The sequence below is a fragment of the Scylla paramamosain genome, unplaced genomic scaffold (assembly GCF_035594125.1).
Source record: "Scylla paramamosain isolate STU-SP2022 unplaced genomic scaffold, ASM3559412v1 Contig92, whole genome shotgun sequence".
Taxonomy (NCBI): domain Eukaryota; kingdom Metazoa; phylum Arthropoda; class Malacostraca; order Decapoda; family Portunidae; genus Scylla; species Scylla paramamosain.
The window spans coordinates 58,899-70,000 of record NW_026973757.1 but is presented as its reverse complement, the minus strand read 5'-3'; the positions used below and the strand labels follow the sequence as shown (position 1 = coordinate 70,000).

General features: G+C 43.1%; 1 protein-coding gene across 9 annotated transcripts in view; it reads right to left on the bottom strand.

Moving 5' to 3' along the window:
• LOC135098920 (uncharacterized) overlaps positions 1 to 11,102 on the bottom strand; it is a 70,882-nt gene that overhangs the window by 54,132 nt on the left and 5,648 nt on the right. Inside the window, exon 2 of one of the 9 annotated variants that reach the window (XM_064001336.1) lies at positions 9,129 to 9,347. The exons of the other annotated variants lie outside the window; for them this stretch is intronic. Within the exon in view, the coding sequence (XP_063857406.1) occupies positions 9,144 to 9,347 (204 nt within the window). The 3' untranslated portion in view covers positions 9,129 to 9,143. Of the gene's footprint in view, positions 1 to 9,128; positions 9,348 to 11,102 lie in introns of those variants that run through there. 9 annotated transcript variants of the gene reach the window in all.

Genomic DNA, 11,102 nt, shown 5'->3' with positions numbered 1-11,102 from the left:
GGACGTAGAAAGTGTGTTTTTCTTTATGTCGCAATAGTAGATATATTTATTTGGGATGTGTGTTTACTAAAAAGGAGAGAAATTAAATAGTTTTGTTCTTTACCACTGTCTTAATCCGCGTAGCTTCTTCCTTCTCTTTCTCTTCCTACTCTTCCTTCTCTTCCTATTCCTCCCTCTCCTTCCCTTCTCTTCTTCTTCCTCCTCCTACTTTCCATCCTATTTTAGTGCCCTCTAAGGGAGTGTGATGTTCCCTTGTGGCACACGATAATTACTAAATCCTATCACTGGATTAAGAGAAATACAAATACTGACACTTTTATGATTTTTAATAAATAATGGAATAATCCGAAATAATAATAATAAAAAGAAAGGAATTCAGAAATACAAAATAAATGGTAGCGTATTCTTCAATTACATAAAAACTACGATGGAGATATTTTCGCGACTACTGAGTTGTGGGGGAGACCAGAGAATAAATAAATAAATAACAAATATATATCCAAAAAGTATGTATATACCTGAGGACAGTCTCACACGGTGATCTCGAACCAGGTGGTTTCACTAGTCCCGTGGAGAAAACCAACAAAAACAGAACGAAAAAAGAAAATGCGAATATCTATCCACTCAGAAAACAGTTTATCAACAGGAATATCTGAGGAGAATCCGAGAGGGTCTGAGGAGAATCCGAGAGAGACTGGCTTTAGTAAAATTATTGTTAAATAAACACTTACTTAATATTACAGGAATGGAGGGGGAGATTATCAGACCGCATGCTCACCTGAGGAGAATCCGAGAGAGACTGGCTTTGCTTGTGAGGGAATCGGCGGGAAACTAAGGATAAAGGTTTCCAATGGGGAAATTTATTAAGTTATAATTTTGTTTTTAGTAGGGGGGGAGCGACTAGGTTGTGAGTTCAGGGATGAAAAATATGAATAATTAAGTTACTGTTTACTTTATAGTTGTTACTTTAAGAAGTTTAATTCAATGGACTTTTGAAATCAATTGGGGAATTAGTCAAAGTCTGGTATCTCTTCCTGGCTTGTGGAGCAACAGGGGTAAGAGGACGGCGAAGCAAAAAAGACTTATTAGATTCGTCAACCTCATTGGCGCGGCGTAATTATCTGGGATTTGTTTGAGCTGGTTTAAGACCTTACCATTATAGAATTAATTTTATCGTATTAAGGGCTCCCCATTCTCTGGGATTAGGTGAAAAATTCGCCTCTATAACCTGGCCAAGCAGGAGAAATTACGTTTATTCACGGGGTAAATTTGTTATAGAAGTGGTCAACACAGTGACGCTGAGAGTGGGGGTGGGGGGAAGCAAGGACAAAAGGACACTGAGGAGAGGAGGGGAAGGGGAGGGGTTAGTCACATGGTACTGAGATTCTGGTCACCCTCGCACATTACATGGGCCTTAGCCTAGGAAAAAAAAAAAAAAAAGTAGAAATATACATAATTAATTTCCCAGCACTACACGAGCCTTTCATCCGTTCTAGAATTTTTCACCTCTCTCTTTTCTCCTTACCAAAAAAAAATAAAATAACACCTTCACATCCGAGTAATTAGAAACTCCCCTCACCACCACACAACCAAGCCAGGCTGACGAACTGCACGTGTTCTCTGTCGGGAAATAACTCTGACATTCTCTCCCATACAATGGCTTGTGGGCCATATCACCACAATGTCCCTTGGAGACATAACTCGGCTCTTTCTCTCATCTCAAGGAAAAAGAAAAGAAATTCCACCCCAACCAGCCTCTTGACCTCCTGTGGTGTGAGGACTTAACCTTAAGTCACTCCGTCACTCTCTGAAACGAGATTCGGCCACCCCAGTTCTCGGTTCCTTCCACTCGGACAGTCATTTACTCATCCACACATTCACTCATACCACGAGATACTACAGATGATTACGCGAAGCGCTCGCCACGTCCTGAAGTAATCCACCACAGTATGGCCCGAACGGGTTGTCGAGTGCAGTAGTAGTCTGCGAATTAAAGTGGTTCCTTATTCCTTCTCAACTTCTTACATCACCTCTCACATAGTACCCATACCCGTCATACCACGATTCATTACAACCAGTCCAGCCAGACCATGCAAAAGTAAGGGGGGAGACTCTATTTACCCCAAGCACTCTGCTCTTTTCTATACCGTCTTTCCAGCGACATTAACATTCCTCAATATAGCGTCTGGGACGGTTACGCACTCTAGGCGGTAACACTTCAGTTTCTATATCAGGTTGGAACACTGTGTCTTGAGCTGCAACTACGTACTCTTCCTCACTGTGAAACTGTTTGATCTTTTCTGCCGCTCTTTGCACCATCTTTCCCGAGAAAGGGTCTTTCACCACATAACCACCGCCTCCTCTTAAAACTTCCACCACCTTATATGGGCCGTCCCAACGAACACACAGTTTCTTACACACTCCTGACTCTGTAGTTTCTCGCTTCACCCACACCAACGCCCCAATGTCTACCTTCTGCTCCTTGCGTTTCCTGTTGGCCGCATTACGGTATTTCCGAGTCATTTTCTCGTGTGTTTCCCGGATCAGCCGGCGGACCACATCCACGTCTTGCTCGTCACCATCAACTGCGGGTAGCCTGGCACCCACCACTCGGGGCGCATGCCGGGAGAAAAACGCGAAGAAAGGTTGTTGGGCGATACTGGTATGGACGGCGGCATTCATAGTGGCCTGACACACAGGGAGTAGGCGAGGCCACCGTAGCGGGTAACCTCGGCACATGGAAGCCAAGATGGATTTGAGCGTGCGATGGAGTCGTTCGGTGATGGCGTTCCCTTGCGGGTGGTAGGGAGTGGTGTAACAGAGGGTGATGAGGTGTTGCTGGCAGAATTGTTGGAAGATCTGGGAGGTGAACTCGCCCCCGTTGTCCAGGACGATGGAGTGAGGAGTCCCGAAGTCGGTAATGTACTGCTGCAGCGCCTCTACAATTCCCTCTGATAGTTTGTTTTTGAGTGGATAGAACTTCACAAATCGGCTAAAGTGATCTACGATAGTCAACACATATCGGTAGCCACCACTGCCTGCAATCATATCCGTCAGGTCTATACCTATCCTATCTAAGGGCTTCTCTACTGAAGGTAATTCCTGATAAGGCTGCTGTAACCCTGGAGAGGTTTTAAATCTTTGACAGGTAAGGCAATTCTTTACGTACTGGGTTACGTCAAACTTGAGATTACACCAGTAAAACAATTCTTCGGCCTTTTTAATTGTCTTTTTCTGACCCAGGTGGCCAGAAAGCTCATGTGCATGTTCTAAAGCTTTAGGAATCAGAACCTGAGGAACTACCTATGAATAATGAATGCTGCCATCAATGTTTTCCTTAGCGTAGTACAGCAACTCATCAATTATAGTGAACTGGTGCAATATACTCTTATGATACTTTTTGGTAGGTATAGACCCTCCTTCCAGATACTCTATCATGTCTCTCCACTTAATTTCTTCCCTTTGTTGAATCTTGATTTGTTCTAAAGTCAGGCCTAAATAGTTTGGAGTAGGACATCGCTGAATGATCCTCACTGGGCGAGAGAGCTGATCAGCCACGTAGTTATACTTTCCCTTCACATATTGGATGTTGTATTGGTATTCTCTCATCTCTAGTATCCAGCGGTTCATCCTGGCAGATTTGGTCTTTCTTTTGAATATACTAGTAAGGGGCTGATGATCTGTGAATATAGTGAAGCTATTTCCCCACAAATAATGATGGAAGTGTCTACAAGAGAGAAGTACTGCCAAGGCTTCTTTATCTGTAGCTGAGTACCTATTCTCAGTGGAGTTTAATTTTTTTGAAAAATAGCCCAAAGGTCTGACGGACCCATCCTCCTGAGTTTGACTTAAGACGCCTCCTACGTGGGTATTACTGGCATCAGTTGTTAAAATGAACGGCTGGTTACTTTGCGCTCTCGCTAGTATAGGGGCCTGGGCAAGAGATCTTTTTAAGGTATCGAATGCCTCCTGACACTTGTCTGTCCAAAGGAAAGGTTGATCTTTTTTCGTTAGGTTGGTAAGTGGAGTGGCTATTTGAGCGAAATTACTGATGTGTTTCCTATAAAATCCTGCCATACCTAAAAATCGTCTCACTTCCTTGACCTTAGTGGGCGGTTTCATTTCCAATACTGCCTCTACATTCTTTGGGTCGGGTTGACTACCTTCTTGTGAAATTTTATGACCAAGAAACGTAACTTCAGTCTTTGCCATTTCGCATTTAGATAAGTTAAGCTTGACTCCGTTTTCTTTAAGTAAAGCGAAAGTTTCACTGAGTCTTTCGCTGAGTGTGGTGAAGTCTGAAGCCCAAATGATTAGGTCGTCTAAGTAATTTTTCATCCAACCCTTCTTCACGAGAGGAGCTAACAATGAGGCCATATGTCTAGTAAAGATAGCTGGAGAACAGCTTAATCCAAAAGGTAGCCTTTTAAACCTATAGAGAGTCACCCCATCACTGAAGGCTGTGAGGTCTCTGCTACCTTCCTCCAATAGAATTTGAAAATAAGCCTCCCTCATATCTAGCGTGGCATAGAACTGATGGCCAGCTGCTTGTTCAACTAATTCTTCTAGGCGGGGAAGCGGGTAAATATCAGTAGTTAGGTGCTTGTTGACATGTCGGTAGTCAAGGCACATTCTTTTACTTCCATCCGGTTTATTGACTAATACTATAGGAGAGAGCCATGCAGATGTAGATTTTTCAATGATATCTCTGTTCTCCATATCTGTTAACATGTTTGATATCAGGGTTTTTGCTTCCTCGGGGTATCGGTACCTAGGACCACGACTAGGCTCTGGATTAGAGATATTAATTTTAGCAGGAGGCCCTTTCATTAATCCAAGTTCGTTTTTGTCTACTATGAATAAATCATGGTGATTGAGAATGATATTTTTTAAGATTGTTTTCTGCTCTCTAGTAAGGTTACTCCATTTCTGTTGTCTTATCAACTCCTCGAGTCTTTGTGGCCTACTCTTTGATTCCTGACACCTTGTTTGGTCGTTGTGTGGCAACAGATCATTGTGGATTTCTATGGAAGGAGTGGCTTGCTTTTGGTGGATGACTCTGATCATCGGGGAGGAGATGTTTTCAAAAGTGCCTAATAGGGTTCCTGGTTTAATTGTTTTCCGGCCCTTAGTATCATTAATAAATGGGAGGGGGACCTTTTTATTCTCATCTACTGTCACAATCAAGGGGTGATGATTAGGCGTTAAACATGGCTGAGGCTGGACTAACAAAGTTTCTCCTGGGTTTTCTTTCACCGAGATAGGAAGAAACTGAGCTCGGTAGGGATCAAGTTTGATGGTATGAGTTAGACGGATGTGTTCTGTTTGACTGGGAGTGGTAGGAAGAATAGGTACCTCGTGAACTCGTTCCACCTTGCCTTTCTGCCTTTTGATATGATTAACAAGGTATGTGGTTTTACCCCACTTTACTGTATTTGTCTTACCATTCCATTGAAAAGGAGCTTGTGAAAGTATGTCTGTCCCGAGTAAGACGTCAGCGTCAAGGTAGCTATTCGGGACTACAGGGCACCATTGTTTGTGTATAGTCTCTTCACCTACTCCTATCTCTAGTAAGGTCATCCCCAAGATTCGTAAGGGTGAACCAGTTACCCCTTGTAGTATAGGTACTGCTCGCCTTTGTGATATAGCTCCTTCTAATTTCTTTACCGCAGCCTCTGTGATTAAAGTATAGCCGCTACCAGTGTCAATGACAGCTTTAAGAATTTTCTTGTTAACTATGAGATTGATAGCGGGGGATGTGAATCCCTGGGTGAGTCATATATTCTGATTTGGTTTTCCGGGGCAGTTTTTATTTCCTCTCCAGCACCCATGCTGTCTACAGTCAAAGCATGATCCACGGGCAGGTTTTCTCCAGCACTCCCTCAGCGTGTGACTATGGGTTCGACAGTGTGAGCAATATTTAGTGGGTTGTGTTGGAGAGGGGGAGGTTCTCAACCTTCCTACTTGATCAGTGAGACTTTTAATCTGCTGCTTAAGTTCCCAAATTTCCTTTGATTCCTTGGATGTTGCATTTGTTAGGTCTGGGGGATTTTGAGTTATTGGGTCAGGGCTACCAATGAGTTTTGATTTAGATTTTTCCAGTTCAGTTTTAATTCTAGCAATGGGGGAAGTATGGGCAGCCTCGAGCAGTTGGCGCTCATGTTCTACCCTGTCAATAAATTTATTAAGAGGATAATCCTCATCCAGGAAATCTTCTAGTCTAGCCTTTGCTTCTTGGGTTAAGCCCTGCCACAACTTTCTTTTGATAATTTTCTTACATTTAGGGAGTTTCTCTCCTGGAAAACTCGTCTCTAGAGTGGCATATTTGCAAGTGAATTTGTTGGCAAATGCTTGGGGAGATTCTACCCAATCATATGTCTGTGCGTCTATGTCTCTCCACGCCCTGTCAAAGTTAACCTCTTGGGAGAATTGTGATAGAAGCAATTGTTTAATACTATTCCAGGTGTGACAATGATGTAAGGTTTGATGGTTATGTATGAGAGCCGCGAGCTCGCTGCTGACCCTACTCTTTGCAATTTGCACTTTGCGGGTGTCCTCATTGCTACTTTGCTCCACCAGTTCAATGAAAATTTGCAATTGGGTAGTTGAGTCAAGACCTTGTAGGTGGTGGAGTTCAAGAATTGGGATATCTCGGGGTTTGGTGGGAGTGCTAGGTGCTCTGTGTAAATTAGGGATGTTAGCCAAGCGCCCAATTACCTGATTTTGTTGATTTAAGATTTGCTTTAGTTCCTCTACTTCCTGTTCTAAAGTGTTCAAGTCTTTCCCTTTACTTTCATGTTTAACTGCTCCCAGGCTCTCTCTGGTGTTATGATCCATTAAGTCCTGCCACGGGTCTAATCCACTCCTTGGGAGGCGAACATTATCAGTCATCTTTGCTCACATGGAAGTTTAACGTACTGGGTGTAGAACACAATCTCTCAGGGTGATTGTTAGGTGACCTGCGATACACAGTATGCGCTCAGGTTTTCTTCTTCCAGGACAATGTGTTCTACTCCACTGCCTCTCTATTGCTACTGTGACCTTCAATAACTCTTTTGATCTTACTGATTACTTGAGCTTGGCCTCTCTCATCCCAGTGAACACCATCCTCGCTCAGTTCTTGTACAAATTGAATATTATTAAAATGAATGTTTGGGGTCTTCAGGGCTCTCTTTACTCTATTATTGATTCCTACTTGGAATTTCTTATATTTCTCCACTGATATTCCCCTAGGGTTGGTCCTGGGTTCAATTTGGCAGACATGCACTAGTGATTGGCATTTGGCAGTGATTTCTTTGATGATGTTCTTAACATCGGAGAAAATCCTAGCGGGATTGGTAGATGTTTCTATGTCGTTGCTGCCTATCCACAAGATGGTCAAGTCATGTTGCCACTCGAGTACTCGATTTAACCGATCATCCTCAAAGAAAGTCCTAGCCTTTGCTCCAGGGGCTCTGAATATCCTAATTTGCACATTTGTTACCTCTAGATGCCGGGGAATCTGGCTATGCCCTACAAGTGCCACCTTCAACATTTACACTTATTTCCAGTCTCCACCTCTTTCGGTTAATCGCGAAATAAATGCCACCGCTGCTCACCAGTTTAGTGCCCTCTAAGGGAGTGTGATGTTCCCTTGTGGCACACGATAATTACTAAATCCTATCACTGGATTAAGAGAAATACAAATACTGACACTTTTATGATTTTTAATAAATAATGGAATAATCCGAAATAATAATAATAAAAAGAAAGGAATTCAGAAATACAAAATAAATGGTAGCGTATTCTTCAATTACATAAAAACTACGATGGAGATATTTTCGCGACTACTGAGTTGTGGGGGAGACCAGAGAATAAATAAATAAATAACAAATATATATCCAAAAAGTATGTATATACCTGAGGACAGTCTCACACGGTGATCTCGAACCAGGTGGTTTCACTAGTCCCGTGGAGAAAACCAACAAAAACAGAACGAAAAAAGAAAATGCGAATATCTATCCACTCAGAAAACAGTTTATCAACAGGAATATCTGAGGAGAATCCGAGAGGGTCTGAGGAGAATCCGAGAGAGACTGGCTTTAGTAAAATTATTGTTAAATAAACACTTACTTAATATTACAGGAATGGAGGGGGAGATTATCAGACCGCATGCTCACCTGAGGAGAATCCGAGAGAGACTGGCTTTGCTTGTGAGGGAATCGGCGGGAAACTAAGGATAAAGGTTTCCAATGGGGAAATTTATTAAGTTATAATTTTGTTTTTAGTAGGGGGGGAGCGACTAGGTTGTGAGTTCAGGGATGAAAAATATGAATAATTAAGTTACTGTTTACTTTATAGTTGTTACTTTAAGAAGTTTAATTCAATGGACTTTTGAAATCAATTGGGGAATTAGTCAAAGTCTGGTATCTCTTCCTGGCTTGTGGAGCAACAGGGGTAAGAGGACGGCGAAGCAAAAAAGACTTATTAGATTCGTCAACCTCATTGGCGCGGCGTAATTATCTGGGATTTGTTTGAGCTGGTTTAAGACCTTACCATTATAGAATTAATTTTATCGTATTAAGGGCTCCCCATTCTCTGGGATTAGGTGAAAAATTCGCCTCTATAACCTGGCCAAGCAGGAGAAATTACGTTTATTCACGGGGTAAATTTGTTATAGAAGTGGTCAACACAGTGACGCTGAGGGGGGGGGGGGAAGCAAGGACAAAAGGACACTGAGGAGAGGAGGGGAAGGGGAGGGGTTAGTCACATGGTACTGAGATTCTGGTCACCCTCGCACATTACATGGGCCTTAGCCTAGGAAAAAAAAAAAAAAGTAGAAATATACATAATTAATTTCCCAGCACTACACTATTCCTCCTGTTTTCAATTCTATTACTCCACTTCCTCCTCCTTCTACTGCTCCTCCTCCTTTCCTTGTCCCTCCTCTTTATCTTCTCTTTCTCCTCTTTCATCCCATCCAGTTCCTGTGTCCCATCCTATCCCTCCACTTCCTCCACCTTCTGATTCCCCTTTGTCTACCTCTTCTTCATATCCTATTCCCCTTTCTGCTTTCCATTCTCTGTCTCCACTTTCTCTTCTTTCCCTAGTCTACCTCCTTCTCTTTCTTCTCCTGCTTTCCATTCTATTCCCCCTCCTGCCTCTCATTCAATCCACTTTCTCCTCCCCCTCCTGTTCTTTCTCCCTCTCTTTCCCCTCCTCCCATTGCTACTGTACTGTACCCAACCACTAATAGCCGCTACTAGCATCGAAGTCCCCAAAGTTGCCACCTTCCTCAGCCAATTACGCCCCGGAATAGTTTTGTCTCGGCCAGCTGGGGTGAACTGCTGTCCTCCTGTGGTGACCGGCTGCAAGGAAATTAAGGAAGGGAAAAAATACAAGGGTCCCATTATTTGTTCCTGACTGGACGGAAAAATAAAGCGGGAAAACAAAGAGTGAGGAGGGGAAAAATATCAATACAGAAAAATCACAGGCGTCACTAATTAATTATCCTTTCATCAAATGAGAGAAAAACGACGAAATCTTGCCATCAGTTATTAGTAGCCCGAGTCTCTCTCTCTCTCTCTCTCTCTCTCTCTCTCTCTCTCTCTCTCTCTCTCTCTCTCTCTCTCTCTCTCTCTCTCTCTCTCTCTCTCTCTCTCTCTTAGCCCGAGTGTCTCTCTCTCTCTCTCTCTCTCTCTCTCTCTCTCTCTCTCTCTCTCTCTCTCTCTCTCTCTCTCTCTCTGGACAAATGCAAAACCTGATGAAGTTCCGACGACGAATATTGAAGTCACAACACCCACAAAAAAAAAAAAACTTCCCCCTCCTCCCATCCAATCCCCCCAAAAAAACACCCCTCCCCACCCCCTCCCCCACAAAAAAAAAAATTGTCTGCACAAAAATCGAGTAAAACCGAGTGAGTCCCCACAAATATATTCCCACCATTAGCGTCCGTATCGGTGGCTCCCTAACAGTGGGCACTCCAGTCACGTTCGCACATCTGGCAGCCTTCCCGACAGCTCCTCCCTTCCCCTCTACCGCCCCCCCATTACCCCTAAAATCTCATCCCCCCCTACTCCATACCTCCCCTCCCCGCAGCGGCTACTTCCATTACTCCTTCTATATCGTCCTTCCTTTAACGGTTTCCCTTTTCCTTTTTTTTTTTTTTTTTTTTTCTGCCACCTACTACTACCTTTTCCAGTCTCTCCCTCATTTATCATCAACTATGTATTCCTCTACTTCTCAGACTCTTTTCTCTTACCTGCCATCTACTACTACTACTACTACTACTACTACTGCCCTCCACTATCTCGCCTCTCCTTTCCGAGTCTCTTTTCTTCACCTGCCACCTAAAATTTCCAGTATCTCCCTTCCTATCTCGTCCCTGTTTTCTCAGTTTCACCCTCATCTGCCACTTAATACTTCCACCTTCATTCGTGTCTCGTTCCAGCCTCCCTTCATCTATCCCTCCAACACCACTGCCATAACTAAAAACAAAAAATAAATAAATAAAAAAAAAAGGTTAAGAAATCCACTATTCTCTAGCAAACAAAACTAAACGCGTTCATCTATTCTCCTGCCGAAGATAGAAGTGAAGGGAAGGTCACAAGCTAAAGGTATCCAAGTCCTTCGTAAAACTATTGAACGCTGATATGTGGATTCAGTGCATATGCTGTTCTACTGGTTCTGTGTTCTTCAGCATGGCAAGAGGTTAATTATTCAGTCTCCAGGAACACATTATTTGACGGTTCGATAATTAAAGATGCACTCTGAGATCCAATTGTGTGTGTTGAGGGAAACTTTTAAATTATGAGAGAGAGAGAGAGAGAGAGAGAGAGAGAGAGAGAGAGAGAGAGAGAGAGAGAGAGAGAGAGAGAGAGAGAGAGAGAGAGAGAGTGGTGGTGGTGGTGATAGCGGCGAAGAAAAAAAAAAAAAGATAACAAGCATGAAACTACATTTAAAAGAAACTAATGAACAAACATGCAGGCTGTTCAAGAACACACACACACACACACACACACACATACACACACACACACACACATACACACACACACACACACACACACACACCATCGTGAGGTGGCGAAAGAGTTGGGGAAGAAAGCATGAGGAAAGAAGCA